The 27,400-nt window shown below is 36.2% G+C and overlaps 1 protein-coding gene across 2 annotated transcripts in view; it reads left to right on the top strand.

Moving 5' to 3' along the window:
• The window catches only part of HMCN1 (hemicentin 1), a 477,641-nt gene that overhangs the window by 205,248 nt on the left and 244,993 nt on the right, over positions 1 to 27,400 (top strand). For both annotated transcript variants that reach the window (XM_034666795.1, XM_034666794.1), the window contains exons 11-14: positions 2,331 to 2,606; positions 21,173 to 21,314; positions 22,457 to 22,584; positions 25,040 to 25,153. In XM_034666795.1, coding sequence (XP_034522686.1) covers positions 2,331 to 2,606; positions 21,173 to 21,314; positions 22,457 to 22,584; positions 25,040 to 25,153 — 660 coding nt within the window. The remainder of the gene's footprint in view (positions 1 to 2,330; positions 2,607 to 21,172; positions 21,315 to 22,456; positions 22,585 to 25,039; positions 25,154 to 27,400) is intronic.

Below are 27,400 nucleotides of genomic sequence, written 5' to 3'. Positions count from 1 at the left end.
TAATGTGAGATTTCCCATTTTCTAAAAATCTCAAGAAATACCTAGTCTAGTTGAAGTTTGTTTCAAAACAGCAACAACAACAAAAAACCCAACAAAAACCCATACAAAACATCATGTGGCTTTCAGAAACATCTTTTTTTTTTTTTTAAAGATTTTATTTATTTATTTGACAGAGATAGAGACAGCCAGCGAGAGAGGGAACACAAGCAGGGGGAGTGGGAGAGGAAGAAGCAGGCTCGTAGCGGAGGAGGCCTGATGTGGGGCTCAATCCCACAACGCCGGGATCACGCCCTGAGCCGAAGGCAGATGCTTAACCGCTGTGCCACCCGGGCGCCCCCAGAAGCATCTTGATAGGATGCGAACACTCTCATGTACTATCATTTTCAGGTCTTTGGTGGTCTGTACCATCTTGTATGGTAGAGTCATAAAACATTAGAACTAGAAACGGTCTTTCAGATAACCTAATTTAATTGCGTGCCTGGGTGGCTCAGTCAGTTAAGGGTCCAACTTTTGATTTTGGCTCAGGTCATGATCTCAGGGTTGTGAGATTGAGCCCCACATTGAGCCCTGCTTTGGGCTCCGCTCTGGGTGTGGAGTCTGCTTAGGATTTTTTTCTCTCTGTCCCCTTGCCTCCGGATCTCTCCCCTCTCTTTAAAAAAAAAAAAAAAAAAGGATAACCTAATTTAACCATCAATTTCTCTAAGGTCACACACCTAGGGATAGAACTAGCCAGATTCAGCAAATAAAAACCTAGAATGCCCAGTTAAATTTGAATTTCATATAAGAGTGTCTGAAATAATTTCATGAGACATATGTATACTAAAATATTATTTGATGTTTATCTGAAATTGAAATTTAACAAAGCATCTCATATTTTCTGTGTCAAGCCTAGCCAGACTCCAGAACTTTCTTTGTTGTGTACTCTTTCTACTCGATTCACTAGCCATTTTCATAAGAGATTCTAAAAACATAGCAAAATGATAAAATTTTGTTTTTTTTAAATAATAATTTAAAATAGTGTCTACTGTTTAAAAAATGTTTGGAAAACAGGGATAAATATAAAGAAAAATATGGAAAATATATGCATTTCTATCCCTCGGAGATTAATTACCACTATGATTTTGGCATATTGCTTTCAGGTTTTCTCTAGGCTTATGATTCATCTGTACTTAGAAATGGTTTTAAATAAAGGAGAATAAAATTTGATCTTGAATATCTGATACTGTTTCATATTTAAACTAAAACAGACATATGGGTTTCTAGTTAGCATAGCTCACCACAGTTTTTATTGCTGTGTTATTGCTGAATAATGGCTTGCTACAGCAGATCATTTTAAAGCACTTGGGCAGAGGGTACTTTAGAGGGACATTTGTATTTATTCTCAAACCTAACTAGAGTAATATGTGATTCTCTCTAGAATGTTGGCTAAATATTTAGCTAAGAAGTGGCTTTTGACCACATCTGAAACGTGCATGCATTACTCAATACCTTTTGTGTGCGTGGCTTTATGTGTACAATTTTATTAAAGGTCTACACCTACTCTTAACTTGACCTTCTTAAAACAAAACATTCCTCATGCCTCTGGGGGAACATTTGTTATACACTGCTGTTTTACTGTGTTTCCTTAATGAGATTGTAACTCTCCTTAAAGCTGACACTGTCATACTTAGTATACTATTGTCTACCATACTTTGTGTCCTCTTTGCTTTAAAACACTAAATAAGTATTTTTAAATTTAAAAAATCCATAAATGCTACCTTCTTCAAAACTCAAATAAAAATTTGCTTCACTCCACAATCCTAAATTAGTTCAATCATATCCTTTTGCCATGCCTTTTTGATTCTCACGTCTATAATTTATAAATTTAGACTTGGGTATGCTTTGGTCTGTAAACAAGCACTATTTTTTTTTTCTTTTACATTGAGGATTAGGAACTAAAAACACATTCTTTGCATTGTGTCTTCAGGTTACAAGTACCCTGTGCTATTACTCACTTTTACAGAAAGATGTTTTAAAATTTAATTTAAAATTTAAATTAGAGAACATTCAAATCTTCAATTAAAGACATAGATTTAAAACTACAGTGTTTGGCAAATGTGATAAAAATTAGATGGATTTTTTTTTTAAGAACATGCACTACTTTTTAAGAATCTTTTAATTAAATGATAATTTTCTTCGGGTCATAGGCATATGTATTAATGAATAAGTTCTCTTGTACTGCATCTTCCCTACAGGATTTTCAATACATACTCATTAAATTTTTAAACCACATCTATAAGTGAGCAAAATGGCTGTTAGGTCTTTTGATTTAATGTTTTCATTTCACACAGAGCCCCCTCCAGTCATCCAAGTGCCTGATAATGTTACAGTCACTCCTGGAGAAAGAGCAGTTTTGACATGTCTCGTCATCAGTGCAGTGGATTACAATCTAACCTGGCAGAGGAATGACAGAGATGCCAGACAGGCAGACCCAGCTAGAATGAGGATCTTGGCTAACCTCTCATTGGAGCTAAGGAATGTGAAGGTCAGCGATGCTGGGAAGTATCTCTGTGTGGTTTCCAATGAAGAAGGATCATCAGCTGCTTCAGTTTTCCTCACAGTGCAAGGTATGTGCATATGGTAACTTGGGAGTCTCAGTGTCTTCCTCTCTTCTTTCTTTGATCTCTATTCCCTTCAGTTGGCTATCTGGGAATGATAGTATCTAAACTACTGTTTTGAATGATAGAGCCTTATGGATCTTAAGTAGTCTAGAGCTGACTAAACTGGAAATTAAAACATCAGTAACAAAAAGGTGACTTTTTAAGATAAACACAGCTAGTCCTTTTAAGAGACTTTTATTTGAAGAGACTATAAATAGAAATTGTCTCTGGATGATTTAATAGTTTTAAATTCTCCAGTCTATCATGTGGATTTAAAAAGAAATCTAATTGTTTTAATAATTGGTTTAAAAAAATCCTTCCCAATTTGAGTCTTATATTATTTCCAATGTAACTAATTTACTTTTACTTATTTATTTATTTAAAGATTTTATTAATTTTAGAGAGAGAGTGTCAGCAAGTGGGGGGAGGGGCAGAGGGAAAGAGAATCTCAAGCAGACTCCTTGCTGAGCATAGAGCCCAATGCAAGGCTCGATTTCACAACCCTGAGTTCATGACTGAGCCAAAATCAAGAGTGGGATGCTTAACTGACTGAGCCACCCAGGCGCCCCCTACTTTTATTTTTTTAATTAAGGTTTAAGATGTTTCTCATCTTGGTGAAATTTTATTAAATTTTAGCAGGGTTGTTTTTATCTTGTTTATCTTACACATGTAGGTACTTACCAACAATAAACTGATGGTAAGCCAATCTTTAATTATGTCTTTATAGACTAAATGTCTAGATAGCTGAAAACAGTGTGTTAACAATGTGGTTTACTGGCTACAAATGTATATGTATATTCTTCAGGACAATTAAATGGAAGATCAGAAACTATTCCAAAGTATCTCTTTCAGTAGAATCATGTTTGGCTTTTAAATGTCTGTAGACCAGTTGAGAACCTTAATGTAATGAACAAATTACTCTTGGCAGTTTTACACCCTTAAGCTGAAAGGTTCAGTTGCTGCCTCAACAGAATATTTCATTTCAAATCCTTGATGTGGGAGACTGATTGCATCAGGATTGTTTCTGGCTATTTGGTTATGGTATTAGAAACAACTTTATAACATGCCTGAAGTAACACTCTCAGATGATTTTTTAACAAGGTTATCTAACAGAATGACCATTGCATCTCAAGGCTAGCTCTGAGAACGTTACTAATGGCAGAAAACTGAAACTACCATGGGACTTAACAAAATGGTTGACATCTGATTCTAGTTTTCTCACTGGTAGTTGAGATATGTTCTGCAATCTGAATGTGTGTCTTTTGTTGGTTGATCTGGTGAATCCTCTAGGGAAACATTGCTTTTGTAAATGGCTCATTGCATTTCCACATGGTAAACTGCCTAGATAATTAGAGGCTATCCAGGTGGTAACTTGAGTTAACAGAATTTTAAGACTGTTTTTACAGATAGAATAAAATGCAATGGACTTCTAAAATTTGATCTTCATTCTTTACTTGAAGTCCCTTAGAATGGGATTGTAAAATAAAATGAGAACCTTCCTAGTTTCCCCAGGTTAACATTAGTATTCAATTTAGTCAATTAGAGCAGTGATTCTCAAACTCTCAAATTTCATGGATAAAGAGTTATCCAAGGAACGTATTATTTTTTTTTTAAAGTGGATTTGTAACCCCATATCTAGAGATTTTGATTCCCTAGGCCTGGTGTTCAGGCCTGAGAATCTGCATTTATAAAAGACCTCTCAGGTAGTTTCATGGATAACATTTTCTGAAATAGCATTTGAATCTATTCTACAGAATGAACCCTATAATCTAGAAAGGTGAATTTTTAAAAGAAGCCCTTTACTCTTTCCTTTCTGGCAAAATAGAGTCAGTATTATCCAATGATTTAAATAAGTCCTGAGGTAAGATATTTTATATTACACAAAAAATAAATACAAAAGACATAGGACATTACCTAATTACTGGCTAGTATGTACAAACTCTAATGATATAAATCTGTTCAGATGTATTATTTTACGGCTTGTCTAGTTGGTCTTGAGTTTGAGGGATGAAATGTGATGAAAAAGGATATTTTAAAAATCTAACAAAACTATAGTCTAGTGTTGATGACACTTGTTCAATAAAAAATGAGAGCTCTAGCTAATTGTATCCATCTGAATGCATTATTTACTGTTGAATGTACTATTGCAAAGCTATGGATATTTGATAAAATAAACTACTGTAGTTAGGGTTATAATTTATGAGAATAAAAGATGCTCTCAACTATTGACATTGGATCTAAAATTATAAATTAATTTCACTTACATGCCCTAAGATGTTTTTAAAAGCAGAAATAGAAAATAGTTTCAGAAAACATCAAAGATAAAATAGTTACTTGCATTGAGTACACATTTTTAAGAATAATTTTCTTGCTTATGTGGGAATCAGTAGCTTAATTCATAGCCTCATTTACATTTCTTTACCTCCGCATGTCTTTTTGAAAACTACGCTATCTGGAATAGTTTAAGAGTTATACATACTTTACAAAGTTTGGGTAGTAGTTTTAAAATATATAATTAGCAAGAATTTTCTGGTTTAAAATAGCATATCTGTAGCTGTAGCAATCTCTCCACATCTAACAGTAAAATATCAATAAAGACCTCAAAAAGACAAAACTGAAGACTACCAAAACCCAATAGCAATGGACAGTAGCGCAAATTTTGGGAGGAATTTTATAGCTATTATATATAAAGATTTTTATTCATATACATATGTATGCATGGATATAAATATGCATATATAATGTTCATATTTTAAGGTCAGTGGAATGAAAATCTCAATTAATGGTCCATCTTTTTTATGTTGACATGAAAGGTGGGAGGATGTATCTTTGTCCTTCTGTTTCATACTTTGCTCCAAAAAGAAAATATTACTCTTAAGAAGCCATAATGCCATCTCCTCACACATATTAATAGTGATAACCATCAGCAAGGAAAACATAGGACAAGAAGTAGACAGGTAAGCTGGACCCATGGAGGAGAACTGTAACCTGGGTATGTCTCTCTCCAAATGAAAATATTTGGAAACAAGAGAAACATTGATGGGATGTCAACTAGGTATTTTAGAGAGAGATGGTAGCAGAGGGGAGCATCCCAATCGCAGCCAGAAAAGCATCAGAGATGAGAATTGTGCGAGGAGCTGTGCACATCAGGCTAACTCAGCTGCAGAGCTGCTAAGGCAGTTCAGCTAGGACAGAAGTAACCAAATAATCAGGCTAGGTCTATCCAAACACTTCGTTGACAGACACTGGGTCTGGATTTGATGTCACCTAATTTGAGCATGAATAAACAGAAAATTATCAAAATAAAACAAAACAGAAAAAAAAGAATAAAGCATTGGACCTAAGAAAAAGACACTGGGGAGCAAAATGGGGGCGATAGCCTTAGAAGAAATGGATGCTTCTGAAGGCAGTTTATTCTAAAGACTGGAAAAAAAATGTTTAGTGTCACCAATGTCTTTCTAAAAGACCTATCCTTCTTTGAGCAGGAGTATATATTGATAAAGGAGGAACTGGCTGAGGTGACAGGATAACTACAGGTGTGATGGAATAAGAATGGATTTGATGTTAAAATACAATAATATAATGTAAATTTAAATTAGAGGCACTGAAAAAACAATTTATATTACATAAAAATAAAATCAGGGAAGTAGTGCATAAATTTGAGAAATTCTTTCAGGATGTTGAGGAAAAGAACTAAGAGTGAATAATATGTTTTTATTTTTTTTAAAGCGGAAATAAAAACCAGAGACTGGAACTTGAAACTTCAGGATTTCTAGGTATATGGCATATATATGTATATAACAAAGACAAGTGAAATAAAGGAAATAGAAAAAGATTTAGTTGAAGAAAATTATCCTAGGGAGGAAAACAAAAATTATCCTGGGTGAGCAAATCCAGCAAGGCCAATGAAGAGAGAACTTCATCTCAAACAGAAGGGGGAATGAACCATGAGAGACTATGGACTCTGAGAAACAAACTGAGGGCTTCAGAGGGGGGTGGGGAATGGGATAGGCTGGTGATGCGTATTAAAGAGGGCACGTATTGCATGGTACACTGGGTGTTATACGCAAGTTATGAATCATGGAACTTTACATCAAAAACCAGGGATGTACTGTATGGTGACTGACATAATATAATAAAAAATATTATTATTAAAAAAAAGAGAGAGAACTTCATCTAGACACATCCTGGCTGAAATTTCAAATTATTAGCATAAAGGAAAAAACTCCACATGCATATGTTCAGGCTAAACCAATATGTTGTAAACTGAGGGATAAAATCAGCCGGTGTCAGACTTCTCAGACATGCTAAAGGCTAGAACATAATTGCAATGAATATTTGTCATATTTTTGTTCTTAGGGTACTCTAATTTGGGAAGAAATTCTTTATTATTTTAATGGGAAACACGAAGACAGCTGAAATCAAATAATTCGTTTCCCCATCCTAGAATCAGCCGTTTCACTGCTCCCAGTGGGACTTCAACTCTTGCTTAGACCATGGCACTTAAGACTTCAATTTTGGCAGTATCATGAAATTTTGAGTACAGCAGTAGCAGAAGCAAGTGTCCTAGTGGCCCTTATCCATCATTCTCATTTCCCTTATTGACATTAGGCGCATTATCAATTTACCAGAAGAGCCTTGAGAAGAAACACTGATCCTAGAAACTATGGCAGTTTGAATAAGTCCCATAATGAGCATGAGAGAATGTGAATGAGTTGATATGCTTTTTTCATTATGAGAATTCCTCACTATGGAGATAATGGTATAATTAGACAGGAAATTCTTCCGAAAGGGGATTCCCTCAAGCGGGGTTCGCAAGACTCAGAAGTCCAGCTAGTCAAACATATAAACAAACAAAATGAAGCCACCCACAGTTAAGCCAGGAAAGGGGGAGATAGAAAAGTGAGAATACTGATTTTTTTTTTTAAATAGGAAAGTTACAAATGTCTGCAGGCTTCTGTGGCATGGGTTAAGAATCTCTGGAAATCTCAGCATTGTGTGTAATGATGATTTAGTGAAATCACTGCTTGATTTTAATTCCCAAACCTGCCTTACTCCTTCCTTCTCTGGGGCTTTATAGAGCAGACCAGTAGATCACAACAGTTTGGTAAATCCTTTGACCTAAGTTCTGGTAGAGTAGCTGCTAAGGGGTAGTCTAGAAGAGAGAGAGCACTATAAATATGCTCCGAAAGAAGTACAGAGAGAATGTGAGAGGACTAGACCATAAGCTCCATGAAGGCAAGACCCACTTTTCTTCAGCTTTGCATTTTTAGTGCCTGACACAATATTTAGCACGGAGCATCGCATACATGCCCATCTGTGGGAAGTCTGAATGAGAAGTAGAGTGTTTAGGCAGCACAACTTTGGCCAAGTCTGAAAAATACTTACATAATAGCATATACCAAGAAGTTATTTGATTTAAATTCTCCCTGAACATTGATTAATGTTTTATTATAAGTTAATTAGCCAATTAAAAAAAAAGTTCTGTTTCTACAGATTAGATTTTGTAATACAGGGAGAACATAGTAACTTGCTATTTTTTAGGTGAAGGGAAATGGCTGTGATATTCGTTCTGAATAAAAGCTGAAGGAGCTCTTAGAACTTACTGCTTCATCTGCAGAAAGGTACAAGTTAGGAACATTTGGTTGAGAGTGCAGAACTGATAGATAATCATTATGATGATGGAATCCTCATTTATGCTACATCCTACAACACTATCTGTGTAATACTACTAAGCCACGGGTATACTTTTCCCCATAATAATGAAACAAATATTGAAACACATGAAGTACCTTGACTAAAAACGCAGGTCTGCCAAGGGTCCGGGCTGGTGTCTTGTTTGTTCATTTGTTTAAACTTTTATTCTTTCATTCTTGTATGTGCCAAAACTTTAAGTGTCAGATATTGTGCTCCTTGCTGAAGATATAAATGATAATAAAACAGCATCCTTCCCCTCAATAAGTTTATAATATCAGAGAGGAAATAAGTAAATTATATGGATAAACATTTGTAACAGAGTGATAAGAACTTCACCAGGGTACTACACCCAGGAGCATTTAATTCTGTCTCAGAGATGAGTAGATGTTGAGAAGGGCTTCACACAGGAGATGGTGCCTGAGATATCTGGCAGAATATAAGTCAGCATTTCCTAGGTAGGAATCAGGAAAGCCTTTCTAAATGGAGAAAACTACATGTGTAAAGCCACAGAAGAATGAGGACACAGCAATGTGGGCTTGTTGAGAGTAGAAGGTTCAGCTGAACATGGTTATCTGTCCCCAGGATGGTGTGATTTTCTTTTTCCTGTTGTCTTCAGCATCCTTTTCATATACAAGTAGAAGAATCATTCACGTTTGTGGTTTTGTGATGTTGGCTCAGCAGAAAAAACAAACAAAACAAAACAAAACAAATCCAAAACAACAAGTTACCTGGGGCGTGGGGGGGAGTGGTTGCAGTGATACTCTGCGGGGTTTAGACTGGATAAGGAAAGAAGAGAAGGTTAAAGGCATGGTCTGATAGATTGGAATAAATAAGAAGGGTCAGATGAGCTTGGGCTATGATGAAGTCAGGGAAGAAAAGTATGGGAGTCAGGAAATGACAGCTGGAAGGATGGGAGGTTCTGAACCCCGGATTGGACTTTGAAGGTTAAGTGTTCTTTCAATCACATTGTGTGTTGCTTCCCTGATAAGATAACTAAGGTAGCAAATGAATTTGTCTAGCAATAATAAATTAACTGCCAAATAACTGTCAAGAAGTGCTATATAGGTCCACTTTTATGTGCTTTTGATTCTTTGAGTGTTGCATATTTTATAAAATTATCTCCCTTTTGAGTACCATAACCCCTTAAAAAAAAGACTTTTTAAAGAGTAGTAGGTTCACAGCAAAATTGAGAGGAAGTTACAGAGATTGCTCATACACTCCCTGCCCCTGCATCTGCCATTATCAACTTCCCACATCAGAGTAGTACATTTGTTACAATTGATGAACTTGCATTGACACATCGTAATCACCCAAAGTCCACAGTTTACTTTAGGATTTATTCTTGGTTTTATACATTCTGTGGTTCTGGACTAACATATCATGGCATGTATCCATCATTATAGTACCATACAGAGTCTTTATTTGCACTACCCTAAAAAGCCTCTGCACTCTGCCTATTCATCTCTCCCTTGCATCCTCCCAACCCCTAGAAAATCACTGATCATTTTATTGTCTCCATAGTTTTGCCATTTCCAAAATGTCTTATAATTGGAATCATCCAGTAAGTAGCCTTTTCAGATTGGCTTCTTTAACTTAGCAATATGCGTTTAAGGTTCCTCTATGTCTTTTTCATAGCTCAATAGCTCATTTCTTTTCTTTTCTTTTTTTTTTAAGATTCTATGTATTTATTTGAGAGAGAGAGAGCACACAAGTGGGGGGAAGGGCAGAGGGAGACACAGACTTCCCACTGAGCCACCCAAGCATCTTGACAGCCCATTTCTTTTTAGCCCTAAATTATATTACATAGTCTGGATGTACGTAAACAACTTCTGACAGTCAAAAGATATCCTTGCCATAATTGTGTCTGGATCAGAAGATACATGTATAGGTATGTAAAGCTTTAATAGCATTTTTCTAATATGCCATTAAGTAATGATGCTAATTATGATTTGGTGCCCCCCCCCACTGCCTTTTTTCCCCAAGTCAAGCAAGAATGGCCTTCCTCTCTTATTTGGAAATTCTGTGATTTTGGAAAATTGTTGTAAAGAGAGCCCAGTAAAGAAAAGGTAATGCAATAGTCGATGTTAGTCATCATTTAATTGAAGGTTTTCTAAGTAAGAAAGAATAAGATTTTTGAAATTCTGTCATTCTTACCAATCTTATTTACTGTCTTAATCTGTTTTGGCTAATCACCCAAAGCAGCTCCTGAATTCATGAATTTTTGTTATTGTTATGGAAAGAAAAAATACAGTATTGTGTGGAAACTATGTTAATGTATAAATAATTTTTTACTAGGAATTACTTCAAATGAATATCAAGGCAGCAAGCATTTGCTACATGTTCTTATATCTTATATTGGGAAAATAAAAATTGTAAATTTTTAGGAAATCTTCATGTATATTTTCCATTAGTATTTTTTCACTAAAATAGAATTTAACCTAAATTTATCATTATCTGTCTCTGAAATTATTGCCATTCTTTTATTAACCTAATTTCCTAAGCATATTGGTGTGTGGGTGTAGGATTTTTTTTACAAATCCATCATGTAACTGTCAAGATTTAGTCCTTGCCTGTGTGTTTTATTGCCAATGCACCACCTACTGGTAAATCAATGAATAAATGACCTCTCAGATTTAACAGACCTTCTGTCTAGTCCAGCACCGTGTGATAGAACTTTCTAGAATGATAGAAATGTTGTATATCTGTGCTGTTCCATGTGTATATGGCACTTTAGCACTTGAAATATGGCTAATGCTCCTAAAGGAACTTGTTTTGAAATTTGATCTAGTATTAGATAATTATATTTTAAATTTAAATAGACATCCAGAAGGGTACTTGGGTTGCTCAGTCAGCTAAGTGTGATTTTGGCTTAGGTCATGATCTCAGGGTCGTGTGGAACCTTCTTAAGATTCTCTCTCTCCCTCTCTCGTTGCCCCTCCCCCCTCCCTCTCTGAAAAAAAAAAAGTAAAAATAAAAATAGGGGCGCCTGGGTGGCACAGCGGTTAAGCATCTGCCTTCAGCTCAGGGCATGATCCCGGCATTATGGGATCGAGCCCCACCAGGCTCCTCTGCTATGAGCCTGCTTCTTCCTCTCCCACTCCCCCTGCTTGTGTTCCCTCTCTCACTGGCTGTCTCTATCTCTGTCAAATAAATAAATAAAATCTTTAAAAAAATAAAAATAAAAAAAATAAAAATAAATAGACATGTGGCTAGTGGCTACCTTATTAGACAGCACAACTCTAGTCTTTTCCAGAGAAAAAAGAAAAGCAGAAATATCAAGAGCAGGTCTTAGGAAACTTATTGCAGCTGCCATGTAGATTAACTACTATCATAATTCATTGGAATTATTGCCATTCAGGAATAATTCTGCTTTGGAAAAGTTGTAGCCAGTTCTTCATATTTCCATTGATGAGATATCATTTGGAAATATGCATTTGATTCCAAATCTTTGGGATTTCAGTGGCCTTTGCCTCTTTCTCCAGGCAGTTGATCTCTGTTTTTGTTGTTTTTTGTTTGGTTGATTGGTTGGCTTTTAGTTTTCATCCTTTGCTCTTTGGAAGGAATCCCTGGCCATTTTTATGTGAGCTTTCTAGTAGGCATGGAAAAGCTTTAAAAATGTTAAAATGTATTCCATTAACATTTCCACTCATTGAGAATTAAGGAAAAGTTAAATGAGCAAACACATCTGTCTTTTGTAAATCATTCTTAGTGAAATTCTGTTACTCTTTTTGTGCAAGCTTCATGTTTAAAAGTTGGTTACCACCAGATCTAGCTGGAGTTACCTCCCTAATCAGAAGCGGAAGTAATGCATTTTCAAACAATGTCAGTATGTTTTAAATACACCGATTGAGCTAATTTACTAGGTACATTTCTTTTGGGAGAGGACACGGCTACTAATTACAATTCTCAGCAGGCTCAATGTTAGTCATTATGTAGCTTTTTCGAAGTTAGATTTTCTGTAGTAAACACAGAAGAGTCAAAGATCCTGTAAAATATGTTTTACAATCTGTACAATTCAATAGAAATTACGTTTGGTAATTTACAAACCTCAGCCCTCCACAAACTGACTCCTCCATAATACTTTTAACACTTTATCTTTGACCTTTTCCCTCATAAAACAGCGTATGGTGAAAAAAAAATGTTTCCTTTCAATATAGGGATACTATTTAAGGCAATCAGATATTTATATGTCTTTTCCTTTATTCCTATTTCTTTAATTTGGGGGGCTAAATATTTGAACTTGTTATTAAGGCTTCACCTCTAATTATGAATTGAAAGTAGAGAAACTGTCAGAGTTACTATTTCCTGCCATAAAATATTACTGATGCTGCCAAATTTTATATGTCAGAGCATTATCAGGCAGATGATTTTTAGTGTCTGTATATGAGTTTTGAATTTTCTTGGTATTGAATTTCTCGAAAGGATGTTCTTCAGTCTCCAGAACCGATTTTCTGGTGGCCGCTGAATGTTTCCTCTGCCAGGCTCCACGTCCATTATACTTTCAGTGGATTCCTGTTTTCTACTGCTTTGACCCTAGCCTCTGCTCCATTACTTCCCTCTTTCCATCATTCGCCCAGTTCCACTTCCCATTGCTTGAGTCACAGAGGCATCGCAACTACCTTCAAATTACATCATTCTCGTTCTGGTTCTATGACCTAGTTCATAGAGCTGTTTTGTACTTTAATGTTTCCTATCTAAATCCTAACTGTGATGTGAATTCCCTTTCATAAATCACCTTCTTTCTCCCATCCAAGTACTAACGAGGCCCGACCCTGCTTAGCTTCTGAGATCAGATGAGATCAGGTATGTTCAGGGTGGTCCGGCTGTACACTAAATCACTTTCTTTCTGAATATTGGCTGGTCTCTTTGTTCTGGCTTCTGTAGAACTTCTTTTCTTTTATACCACACAGTTTTGCACTTAATCACCGTCAAGTCCATGGGTCTAGTTTTTCCCCAGTATTATTACTGAGGTACTTCTTGACTCCCTCCTTTTTATCCATAGTGCCTTGCACTAAAGGAAAAACACAGTTGCACCCAACAGGAGTGTGTTCTTAATTGCTGAATGGACCTCAAAGTAATAGTAACACTATAGGGAAGATTTGGGTCACTAACCTTATGTTTCATGTTTCCATGTTAACTTCAGTGGCTTATTTGGGTCACATCAACAATTTTATTTATTTATTTATTTTGGAGAGAGAGAGCCTTCGCACGTGAGCAGGGCAGGGGGGGAGCAGGAGGAGAGGGAGAGAGAGAATCCTAAGCAGGCTCCGTGCTCAGCGCTGAGCTGTACATGGGACTTGATCCCAGGACCCTGAGGTCATGACCTGAGCCCAGATCAAGAGTTGGATGCTTAACCGACTGAGCCACCCAGATGCCCAACAATTTTAGATTTAATTATATGAGTACTTTCTTTTCTAGGTGCAGCACATGCCAGCATATTACTGTTTACATTTAAAACCAGATTTTATAGCAGTCTGATAATTATCTTATGAAAAATTTATAGAGATATTTTTTAAAGTATTGTTTAGTTTACCCTGATTAAAAATTATATCATGGGTGAGTTTGGCAAAATTTTTTGAAATAAGCTAAAGCAATATATCAATTTTAAGGTGATAGTAGCTACCAAATTTCCAAATTCTTATACTGGCCAGGCTTAGGAGAAGTTAGGATAAGTGGGGTTTCAGAGGGAAGGGGGGTGGAGCAATGGGATAGGCTAGTGATGGGTAGTAAGGAGGCACGTATTGCATGGTGCACTGGGTGTTATACGCAAGTAATGAATCATGAAACTTTACATCAAAAGCTAGGAATGTACTGTATGGTGACTAATATAATAAAAAATTATTTTAAAAAAAGGATAAGTGGGATGGTATTTATTACGCAGTATGAGTTTAAAGTTTTGTTTAACACATGCTATCTTCCTGTTTATCTGGGACAAGAAACAAATCTATTGATTTCATTGCTGCTCCTTTATGAGGAAGACTTTTAAAGCTGAAAATGAATATGAACGTCCTAGTTAAATATTTTAACATATTCCATGTATAACTGACACTTCCTCTGCAATTGTGTGCTGCCACATGGAAATCAAAGGGCCAGACAAGGTTTCCTTTTCTTTGCCATGTTATGTCTGTATGAACATTAGAAGTACTAATTTGTTTTCTATGGTGTCAGGAAAGGGTGGATGTCTGTCACTAATTAGTTCACGTCACCAGGGAGAGTATTGCAGTAAAAAAGGAAATATTTTTCAAGATGATTGATGAAGTTAAATCCCTAATGACCAGAATTACTTCACTAAGTATGAAATTGATATTATCATAACCATATGCTCATTACATCATCACAACTACTTTTTAACAAGTGCCAGGTGACATAGGTATTAGCATGTTTTTTTTAATCGGTCAAATGTGAAAAAAATTAATTTATTTTTATTGAAATTTCTGATAAATTTTGAGTATCTAGAAACCTCTCAAATTTCAGAAGAATCAAATAAGATATATTTAGTATTCTTTATTAGTAGGATGTGTAATCTAAATATGCAAGTATGAGAACTGTGATCAAGTTTCATTTGTAAATGCCTAGATAATACATACATACACACTTATTTTAAATACCGTAGTGCTTATTTTATCATCCTTTGTCATACTTTACCATATAATGGAATACTGATAATAGCAAAAATTACATAGTGCCTACTATACACCAGAAATCATTCTAAGTGTTTTATGTATGTTAATTTAGCTAGTCTGCAATAACCTGGTGAGTTATCATCTCTATTAAGGTATAGACCAGACACCATGGATTATTTAACCATTTTAAGGCTTATTAAGTGCTTTCTCTGTAAAATGGCAGTGCCACTTCATAGAGTTAGATACCTAGCATATAACAAGCACTCAATAATTTTGCCCACCTTCCTATTTCAAGAACTGACTACCAGAATGAGATTTAGTTCCTAATTGTACACGATTTCATTTTGTATACAATATTCTGTGAGTTCTTTGTGGTTGTAAAGTGTCTGAAAATCATAGGTACTCAATAAATGTGTGAAAGGATGAAAACACAAAGAAATTTGCCAAGTACTCTAAATATGAGTGGTAAAAAATATTTTAAATTGTTGTTTTGGTAATTCAAAACATTATCATTATCTGATTAATTTATCGATGATAATTAAATCATCTTGAAGAGAAAGTCCTTTAGGTCTTTTTGACAGTGTCCTACCAGAGGCATAATAGCAACAAATCAGACCCAGCTGACAACCAACAGAAAATATGCCTTGTAAGTATGAAGATGACATTGGAGATTTGCAAGAGTTGGGCAAGATTTTATCTTCTACAGTCTTTGCAGACAGAGCAGTGGCTGTTTACATGGCCACTTAGAATTCATTTTGCCAGCCTTACCATTCATAGTGTGTCAAGACACCCAAGTTTTAAAATAGTGTTTTTTTTATTTTTAGTATCATAATCTATGTGTAACTCTTTAAATCATTGGTGAGAAATTATAAAAATATATTTTGCTTTTGTTATGATTAAAATATGAAGAATGAATTAATGCCTTAATACTAATGAAGTGCCGTGTTTCCATTGCTTTGGCTAATGAAAAGCAAGTTGTTATTTATGATGATGCTGATGGTTATTGATGGTGGTGGTGATAATGGTGATGATTGTGATGGTGAAATGAGATTAAAAACCAACTAAGAATGGATTACTTCTCCCCAAAACCTAAAATTTGACTTTAGACTTTGATGGAGTTGAACTAAGGTTTTTAAACTTGTTCTTGTTCAATTAAAAACATTTTTTCAAAACAAAAGGAGCTTTTTTCTAGGAAATTAAAAATTCTAACCATTGAGATAATTATAGTGAGGTCTATTGCATCCTTATTTAACCTAATCAAGTGAAGCCTGAATCATCTGACCATCATTATTCAACTGTTATTTGGCAAAAATCTAATTTTGCTTCCATATTTGTTCATGTCCTTTCTGATTTTCTTATTGTTAGCGGAAATATTCTTTCCAGAACAATGGCAAATTTCTCACCTTCTGTGAGATGATGTCATCCCATCTGTGTGTATGCACACAGACTGATTTCATGACCCTGAGCAGCACCCTATATCCAGGCTTTATTTGAGAAATGACCTCTTAGCTCTCTGCATCCTGGTTTGAGTAACTGACATTTATTTTTACATTGATACATAAACTACCGAGCCTACCAGTGGAATTCTTGCTGGGCACGATGCCAGGCCAGTTCAGTCCAACTTCATTGGAAGGTACCATGTTTAGACAAAAAAATCCCAAGAACTGCTGAATCTTTGCAGCAATCCTAGGTCAAAATGATCTAGACATAAGAAACATTTTATTTTTAGAGAGTGGGACTGAATAAATGTGGGTACTCAATAAATTCCAAAGAGAAAAAGCGTTCCTTTTTTTCTCATCCCTTGAAGATTATCTGCACTACTCCCACAGCATGTGTAGTCCTCTGGCATTTCAGAATTGATGGACTCCAGATGCAATCACAATTTGAACTTGTTGTCCATAGCCAGTCTGCCCTTGACCCCCTAAATTTCTGTAGCCCTATGTTCACCCAGAAGAATCCATGGAATAATGAGACTATCAACCAAGTCCACAGGCAGGAAAACCCTTTAAACATTAACTTCAAAGACAATCATAATTTGAAAAACACAATGTAAACAGGAAAAAAGGGGAGGTGATTGTAAGCTGCTAGCAATTAGGCACTAATTAGTTTTGTTCGGTTGTGTAGCTGCCCAGTCCAGCAGTACCACTTGTATCTCCTTCAAATGTGTCAGGATTCCTTTGACTAATTTTTCATAGGGAAATTAAGCCACAATTTGCAGACTAACATAGTAAAGATATATCATAAATATATACAAATCTAACTGGCTGAATTCCTGGATTTCATTTATATTAAAAAATGGAAAGTTGATACTATGTCTGTTTGGCTCATCATTATATCCCTACAGGTTAGCGCTGAGCCTGGAACATCATAATTGTGCAAGAGTCACATGTTATTAAATTTATTTATTTTTGTTAATCTATTTCAAACACTGTGGAAGTGAATTTATTTTCATTTCTTTTTGAGTGGAAAATATTTACACTAAGAAAATTTTTTCTTTGATGGTACTTTCTTTGAGGATTTATTCTTACTCTGTAGTAATCTAGATGTAAAATGTGGAATTGATAAGACCAGATATATCAACATTCCAGTTACCCCAGGGAATTTTTGTATCCTTTTTGACAATAACTTCCTGATTTAATATTTCATTTTCAAAAGTCTATTTAAGTGGAATGCATGCAATAGGAATTTTGAATAATTGATATTTCCTGTTGTGTCCTGTGAGTCCACGGGCGGAGACAAATGATCAATATAGCAATACCTTGAGTGGTATCAGGCATAAAAATTCTTAGAGCCAAGTTACAGTTTAGGAATGGACTATATTCCATCAATAGTTTTAAGTGTCTATTATTTACAAGTCACTGTATAACATACAAGGGATGTTAAGTACTGTAGGAAATAATGGAATGTGGAATAATGTCAAAGACATTGTCTTTACCGCAACAGATTTATAATCTAAGAAAGAAAGAAAGAAAGAAAGAAAGAAAGAAAGAAAGAAAGAAAGAAAGAAGAAAAAGAAAGAAAGAAAAGAAAGAAAAGAAAAAGAAAGAAAGGGCAGTTCAAACAAAGCAGGAAGCAGTCAGGACAAGTTGTGGCTCCAAACCTATGTTCACTATATAGAGAGATGGAAAAGGCTCTATCTAGAGACTTTTCCAGAAAACAGGTTTATACAGAAGTTCCAGCTTAGCAGACAGAAGCCAATGGTCAGTTGGTGGGAGCAAAGTAGGAAAGGGTCACCTGGTAACCAGTGGAGCACAGAAACATGACATTGGAATCAAATTCATTTTACTCTCAAAGAGGAGTTACTTCCCTTGCTTTAAAACTCCTTTGGATCCAAAGAAAACCAAAGCTGGTGGCATCACAATTCCAGACTTCAAGCTCTATTAGAAAGCTGTGGTCATCAAGACAGTATGGTACTGGCACAAAAACAGACACATAGACCAATGGAACAGAATAGAGAACTCAGAAATGAACCCTCAATACTCTATGGTCAATTAATCTTCAACAAAGCAGGAAAGAATATCCAATGGAAAAAAGACAGTCTCTTCAACAAATAGTGTTGGGAGAATTGGACAGCCACATGCAGAAGGATGAAAGTGGACCATCTTCTTACACCATACACAAAAATAGTCTCAAAATGGATGAAAGGCCTAAATGTGAGACAGGAATCCATCAAAATCCTAGAGAAGAAGAAAGGCAGCAACCTCTGTGATCTCAGCTGCAGTGACTTCTTGCTAGACATGGCTCCAAAGGCAAGGGAAACAAAGGCAAAAATGAACTATTGGGACTTCATCAAGATAAAAATCTTTTGCACAGCAAAGGAAACAGTCAACAAAACCAAAAGACAACCGACAGAGTGGGAGAAGATATTTGCAAGTGACATATCTGATAAAGGGCTAGTATCCAAAATCTATAAAGAACTTATCAAATTCAACACCCAAAGAACAAATAATCCAATCAAGAAATGGGCAGAAGACATGAACAGATGTTTTCTCCAAAGCAGACATACCAATGGCCAACAGACACATGAAAAAATGCTCCACATCACTTGACATCAGGGAAATACAAATCAAAACCACAATGAGATACCTGACACTTGTCGGAATGGCTAAACTTAACAAGTCAGGAAACGACAGATGTTGGCGAGAATACAGAGAAAGGGGAACCCTCCTACACTGTTGGTGGGAATGCAAGCTGCTGCAGCCACTCTGGAAAACAGTATGGAGGTTCCTCAAAAAGTTGAAAATAGAGCTACCCTATGACCCAGCAATTGCGCTACTGGGTATTTACCCCAGTGATACAAATGTGGTGATCTGAAGGGGCACCTGCACCCCAGTGTTTATAGCAGCAATGTCCATAATAGCCAAACTATGGAAAAAGCTCAGATGTCCATCAACGGATGGATAAATGTACACACACACACACACACACTGTAATATTACTTAGATGGATAAAGAAGATGTGGTGTGTATATATATACAATGGAATATTACTCAGCCATCAAAAAATAAAATCTTGCCATTTGCAGCAACATGGATAGAACTAGACAGCATGATGCTATGTAAAATAAATCAATCAGAGAAAGACAACTATCATATGATATCACTCATATGTGGAACTTAAGAAACAAAACAGAGGAGCATAGGGGAAGGGAAGGAAAAATAAAACAAGATGAAATCATAGAGAAAAAACGAGAAGAAACTCTTAATCATAGGAAATAAACTGAGGGTTGCTGGAGGGGACTGGGGTGGGGGAATGGGGTAACTGGGTGACGGACATTAAGAAGGGCACAGGATGTAATGAGCACTGGGTGTTATACAAGACTGATGAATCAACTGAACTCTACCTCTGAAACTAATAATATACTATATGCAATTAATTGAATTTAAATTAAAATAAATAAAAACAAAATGCTAAAAAAAAATAAATAAAATTCCTTTGGTTCCTTCCCTGTACTGATTGGGCTAGATCCCTGATAAGGGTCATCTAAAGAGCTCTTTCTGGGCCAGAGTCCGGGAGGGGGCTTGAGGCCAGGACAATTGGGTCTACCAGGGTGCTGCTGCAGGTATGTGGTCCTAGTGCTGCCCTGGCCATGGAGCTCTTGCCATGACTGACCACCATGCTACTGCTCATACAGCTGAGCTGCATGGCCAAGTTCTAAGCCAAGATCACCTTGTACTGAGTGCTCTGCTTCAGTCTCCACTATGACCTATTGCAGCAGAACACTCAGATAGTGGAGAACGTGAATATCGTCGGTTGGTTTGTCCAGTTCTTCAAGTCCATATAGGGCCTTCACTTTGAGACAGAGGGCCACCAGAAGCTGGAAATGAACCATCCTTGTGTCATCATTTCTAACCACCAACGTGTCCTGAACATGATGGGCCACTTGGAGGCCCTCTGCAAGTGCTATGTGTAGATCACCAAGCAGAAGTTCTCTTCATGGGGCCTGTAGACCTGATCTTGTGTCTCAGGGACATCTTTATCAACTGGCAGTGCTCCAGGACAAACAATGACTGGATGTCTGACATGGGCCAGCACATGGTCAGGAAGAACCTCAAAATGTGGATCTACCCTGAGGATATGCAGAAGGACAATGGGGACCTGCTACCTTTAAGGAAAGATGCCTTTTACCTGGCAGTTCAGGTCTAGGTGCCTATCATTTCTGTGGTGTATCCCACCTTCTTCTCTTTCTATGACCCCAAAAGGGAGCTCTTCCTCTTAGGAACATTCAAGGTGGAGATGCTGGATACCATCTGGTGGCCTCACCATGACTGATGTCCTCAGGCTGTGAGGGCCACCTTCTTCCACATGTCCAAGATGCCCCAGGAGAATGGAGTTACTGCAAGGCCAGTCTAGTAATCAAGGCCATGGGGCAGAGCAGGACTGGGGGCCTGGATGTCTGGGAGGCAGGACCTGGCTAGAGAATGGGCAAAGGAATCCCCTTTTCCCATTTCCCTGCCCCAGCTGCCAGATATCACTGTGTCTTGCTTCTGTAGCTCCCTTGGCTTTCATTCAGGTCCTTCCTGGCACTGGCCTCAGATCCAGTCCCCTGACGTCCCCCACCTTTGTTGTCACTTTTTATAAACAAACTCTTGGAAGTACAAAATAAAATAAAAATAATGGTGTGGTGGGAAACCTACAAATCTGCTAACACAGAAAGCTCCTAACATCAAGTTAAATTGCTGTTTCACTATATATGTTTCTTTCTATTTGCAGAACCACCCAAAGTCACCTTGATGCCTAAGAATCAGTCATTCACAGGAGGATCTGAGGTCTCCATCAGGTGTTCTGCAACAGGGTATCCCAAACCAAAGATCACCTGGACCATTAATGATATGTTTATCATGGGTTCACACAGGTACTGGGTTTGTATCATGTTCTTTGTTTTTACTGAGTGAGGTGTTGATGAAAAACCAATTAAAAGTTGGACAAAACTAATATGACTAAATCCCTAAGGTTAAGGGAGCTTTGACCAAAATCCACAACTTCAGATTTTCTAAATAGGCCAGGAAATGGCCATAAAATAATAAATGATGAATTGGCAGAGTTTGATGTTCTTCAGTCTTGAATTTAATCGCTGGGCCTAAGAGCTTCATAATACTTTGTGTCACAAACATGACACCATAACACTTGGTTTACCTTGAATAATTGAAAGGAGGATAATAAACTTTCTGTGGGGTAAAGTAACATGTCGTTTTCACTAATCTATAAAATATGGTCCTGGGATCAGGAGAGAGAAGAGGCAAAGGACAGAACAGTAGCTCTCATTAAAATGTGTGCAGACATTCTTTGGAATTCCTATTCACTTTTGCCGTCCTACATTGAGATGTGTTTTATCTGCTGGGTGACTTCAAAAGGCAGTGAATCCTTTCATGCGCAAAGAGTGCAACGAACATGTGGAACACGAACAAGGAAGTTTCCAGCTATTGAACTTCCAGTGCTCTGGGTTTTGAGGAGGAGGAGGGCTTAACTATGAGCCAGATTCTCTTCCTAAACTCATTACTGACTTGCTGTGTGACAGGACATATTGCTTCTCTCAGGTTTGCATTTTGAGGAACCATTTAGCGTAGCAATTGACACAGAGTGTGACTGCCTGGTTGCAATTTTCACTTCTTCCATTTACTAACTGTAAGTTATATAATCCCTTTGCTTATCCATACAACAGAGGTAATAATAAAATCTAACTCATTGGGTTGTTATGAAGATTTAAAACATTATATAAAATTTCTGGAGCAGTCCCTGGCACAGAGTAAGTACTAGATTCATGGGATCTATTATTATTACTACTACTACTACTATTATTACTACTACTATTACTATTATTACTACTGCTACTACCACTACTATATTTCTGTTTATAAAATGACAACATTAATTATTTCTACAACCAGTACCAAAAATATAAGTCTAAAATGTTTGAAGATATTTGTAAGGAAGATGCTATAGTTTCTTCATACTATTATTAGGGTATTTTCAATTTTGTTTTCTTTTCATCCATAGGTATAGGATGACCTCAGAAGGTACCTTATTTATCAAAAATGCAGTTCCCAAAGATGCAGGGATCTATGGTTGCCTGGCAAGTAATTCAGCTGGAACAGACAAACAGACTTCTACCCTCAGATATATTGGCAAGTATAATCAGTTTAAAAGGCAATGAAAACAGGATGAGTATCATATCAAGCAATTTAAAAGTATTTTTCTGAAAATTAATATTAGGAATGAGTTTACCCAGTCTTATAATTTATTATTAATTTCATACATTGATTAAAGGAAATATGGTAACTAAGTTAAGTTAAAAGTTCAGGGAGTAGATAGCTTCATTAGTCAACAGAAGTCCAGGAGGCTTACAGATTGTGGTAGAGTCCCAGATGGTCCACAGAGTTCTATCCTTCTGTGGTTTTTCTGTTGTTTGCACTATTTTGCTGACATATTAATAAATTCTATATCCTTTCTAGTTTACCTCAACTTCCATTTTATATTTTTCACTCATATTCAAAACTTTATAATATTTCTATTATGATTAAATATTTATAACATTTCTGTCATTTATCCTATCTACATATTATTTTCACTTTTCATCTTTAGTTTTTCCCTTCCAAACATAAACATTTATTGAAGATGTATTTCACGATAATTATTCTATAATATTCCATAATATAATGTTTATCATATATTCTAATATATTACTATAATCTACTATTTTTAATATAATCATATATTCTAATATAATAGAACATTCCTTTTAATTTGTTTTTTAAAACAAAGGACAAGGGCATTACATGCTCAATATTATTTGTAAATTGTGAATAATTAATGGTTAGTAATCTACCCTGCCAATCATAGTAAGGTAGTGAAACTGGCAGTGGAAGAGAGGAAGAAAGCTAAAATAAAAATTGAGAATTGTAGTTGGTGTGTACATATGAGGGGGGTAGCAAAAGTGTCATAAATATTGAATCTGAAAGCCTGAAAAGAAGTGGAAAGAAGTGGTCTCATTGACAGAAATGAGAAGGGCACATGGCAAGTAAGTTTGGAAGACTGAAGAGGAAATAGGCAGTAGGAATGCAGAAGGAGAGGTGGAAACAGATTCTGAGTTGTAGAAAAGCATTTTGGTTCATTCACAAGCCAAAAGAGTTGACCCACTTATTTACCTTATTAATCACCCAGAGTATCTAAAAATACTCCAGATTGTGGAATATAAAATAAAAAAATATATGTTATGAAGTCCTTACTTTTTGAGAGCTTGCATAATGGAAGTGGCTATACATAAAGAAACATAAGACAGCAGACAGACAAGTACCACAGTGCGGGTTGGCAGAGAGGAAGATTAATTCTGACTGGGGAATTTGTAAAGATTTCTCAAAGGAGACAGGATTTCAGCTCAGTCTGGAGGAATGAGTGGGATTTGAAGAGCTGGGGCAAAGGGGGATTTCAGGCCGAGGAAACCGCTTTTGCAAAAGAAGGAGGATAGGAGAGAGTAGGGGCTGTCTTGGATTACCAGTTTAGCTTTGTACCTTGTGATAAGGAAAGGAAATGTTGTGGAGGGTAAGTTAAAAAAGAAAGATCTTCACCAGTTTATGATTTTTGAAAGCCAAACTAGAGAATTGTGAAATAAAATCACCAAAGGTTTTCTAACAGAGGATTAACATGATCTTTGAGAAGTTAACTCTTAGGTTTGTTTAGAACTACCTCAATTCAAATTAGAAAGTCCTAACATGCCCAGTTCAGAGAAAAACATATAAGTGAATGAAAGCATTAAGCAAGGGAGGAAAGAAACTCAGAGAATCTTTGTATTTAGCATCAAAGGGAAAAAGAGAATGGAGACTCTACTTTTTATAGATACAACTTTTACCCTTAGACTGCACCTGTCTCTGTAGTTAAACATGAATATTCTTTTTTTAAAATATTTTATTTATTTATTTAACAGAGATAGAGACAGCCAGCGAGAGAGGGAACACAAGCAGGGGGAGTGGGAGAGGAAGAAGCAGGCTCCTAGCGGAGGAGCCTGATGTGGGGCTCTATCCCATAATGCCGGGATCACGCCCTGAGCTAAAGGCAGACGCTTAATGACTGTGTCACCCTGGCGCCCCTAAACATGAATATTCTTAAAATCACGTAGAAAATGCTATAACAAATTCAGCTGTAATTATATTATCCTCAAGTCTTAATCTAGCCAAGTCAGTCTTATCATCATAGCTCTTTTGATATTTTTATTACTATCAGTCTTCTCTCTGTTCCTTTAGTATTCCTTGTTATTTCTATAAGATGTGTTCAGATTTCTAAGATTTTTCTTTCTTTAAGTATCTTTTTTTTATAAAGACCTTTCAGTTAATTTCCTAAATTTTTTTACTCTTTTATCAAAATTATTTTTGTGTAATATATATTTGGCCTTAATAAGTGATCTTTTCATCACACACATCTTACACTTGCATTGTAAAAGTCTCTTTCTGTTTATAAACATTGAAAAAGCCACAAGCGCATAAATAGTGGTGGATTTTGTTAAACTGATTCATTTATTGTAATCATAAACAAGGTGCATGTTGCATTGGGCCAGGCATTAACCATTAGCATGTTTGTTTTTTTCAGAAGCCCCAAAGTTGATCGTAGTTCAGAGTGAGTTCTTGGTTGCTCTTGGGGACACAACAGTTATGGAATGTAAAACCTCTGGTATTCCGCCGCCTCAAGTTAAATGGTTCAAAGGTACATTTCTTAAGTATGTTCATGTCTGGTTCACTTTTGTTTTCTCTTTTAAAACGATGATTTGTTAAAATTTTGTTTTGGTGTGTGACTTAGCAGCCCTATAAAATGTGTTTATGATCTCACTGGAGACAATAGTTCAAAATTCTGAACTCTGAATTTCAGGATTTGACATCTGGTGTGGATTATAGGACCATGAAAATCAAAGCAGGAAAAGTTCGCCTTTGCTAATCCAGCTGAACATTCTCTGTTAGTTTAGGATTGTTTCCTGTAGAAAATTGTCCAAGAATACTCTGTTAATGTTTAAAATGGCTTTCCTCATTTTGGTTCACTTTTCTAAAAAGCTGTCACTATTAGAAAGCTTTCTAGATTCCCAAGGACACGTTCTATAAAGTCATGAAAAAAGACATAACATTAAAACTTACAGGTAAATGAAAGGCAAATGTGTTGTGTGGTTGGCTTCATCATGCAAAGTAGATGCTTGTATCAAGCATGGAGATTGTCTGCCTGCATTTGTAACATAAAGATTACACCTTTGTGATTCTATAATAAAATAACAGTAATTACTGTGCTTTGTCTTAGAATACACTTGAGTCCTGGTCCAGGCTCAGATGCTGACAGTAGATATCTGTGTAAAACATCCTGCTTCTGTTTCTGTCTCAGTTCTTCCAATCTATGAGCAAGAAAAATTCCCGCAAACACTCGAAAAGGGAGGTTGCTAGGATTATTGAGATGCTGTTTGCAAAATACTTTTTAATCTTCGGATGAAAAATGCTAAACAGTACAAAGAACTATTGTTATGATTCTGTTTGTTAAATCACAGACATCCCCATGGCAACAGGTTGATGTCATAATCACAAAATTATGAATTCACCTCGGGTTCAAACTCTTGGGGAACATGAGGTGAAAAAGAAAGGCTTTATGTGGAAAACAAACACTTTTAAATAATACAAATCAAAAACAGGAAAGCTAGGAGATAATGCCATTTTCATGGTTTTCCATGTTAAATGATTTTGAGTCTTCATGTTTTCTGTGATAAGAAAAGTGTTTCTGAATTTGCTTTTTAATTAGGTTTATTTCAGGTAACATAAATTAATTTTACTTATTTAAAATACTTAATCTTTGAATTACCAATGAAATAGATAATCAATGTCAAACTCACATCATAAATAAATCCAGAAAAAAATGTGTTATAGAAGCAGTATTTCTCTTTTTTTAGAAAGTCAGTAGTTTATGTTAAAAATAAAAATTTAAAAAAGTAATATAACCTGCTGATTTCTCTGCCTGTAGATTGCAGAGTCACACAGAAATTCTTTTATTTTCTGAAATTGAGGCTGCTTTTCTGAATTAAATGTAGTCTTCATGTTGGCCTGGGTTCCATAATGGCTTGGAAGGTAAGGAGGAGTTAGGGAGCCATGTAGCCACTATATGGAAGATTCTAGAATTGGCTGCCTATTAGTTCTCTCAAACATAGATGTTGCGATTCAACAGGCCCAGTAAATAATATTCCATTTCTCTGTCCAAGTTATGAAGCAACAGAGCTAGAATGTAGGCATTATACACCTACAGATGGTATTGGAGGACATGCTCCAATGTTCATCAACAATATGCAGAACAGTCATAAACCCCACAGTCAGGCCAACCTACCATCCTACCTATCCCAGGCAAGCAATTTATTGCATATGCAGAGTCTGGATCTTCAAGAACAAAACTAGAGGATAATCTCTTCTACGTGCAGATTGTCTCCCGAAAGAAAGGGGGAAGAGGCAGCTGCGCTTCCCTTTTCCACCTCTGCTAAGAATGAGACAATAGGAAGGTTACGAAAATTCTACCTATGGAAACCAAGGGGTGAAGAAGAGACCTCACCTTAACCAGAAGAATAACTTTTTCCTCATACCCTTTTTTTTTTTTTTGGCAATTCTGACTGAATGAAGTAGGCGGTGATTGATTGATCATAAGACCACATGGAATCTATCTTCTTAACAAATGTTTAAGTGTACAATACAGTATTGTTAACTATAGGCACTTTATTGCACAGCAGATCTCTAGAACTTACTCATCTTGTGAATTTAAACAACAGTTCCTCATTTCCTTCGCTCCAAACCCCAGGCAGCCACTATCCATTAATAAATTGTATTCCATTCAGACCATCAGAGAAAAGGAATTCTAGAACTACAAATACCCATCAAAATTTTGGATTTTTCACTTGTAGAAATAAGCAACATACAGTGGGATCAAAAAAGAATCAAG

Source organism: Ailuropoda melanoleuca, chromosome 8 (genome assembly GCF_002007445.2).
Source record: "Ailuropoda melanoleuca isolate Jingjing chromosome 8, ASM200744v2, whole genome shotgun sequence".
In the NCBI taxonomy this organism is placed as follows: domain Eukaryota; kingdom Metazoa; phylum Chordata; class Mammalia; order Carnivora; family Ursidae; genus Ailuropoda; species Ailuropoda melanoleuca.
This window is presented reverse-complemented; position numbering and strand designations above follow the sequence as displayed.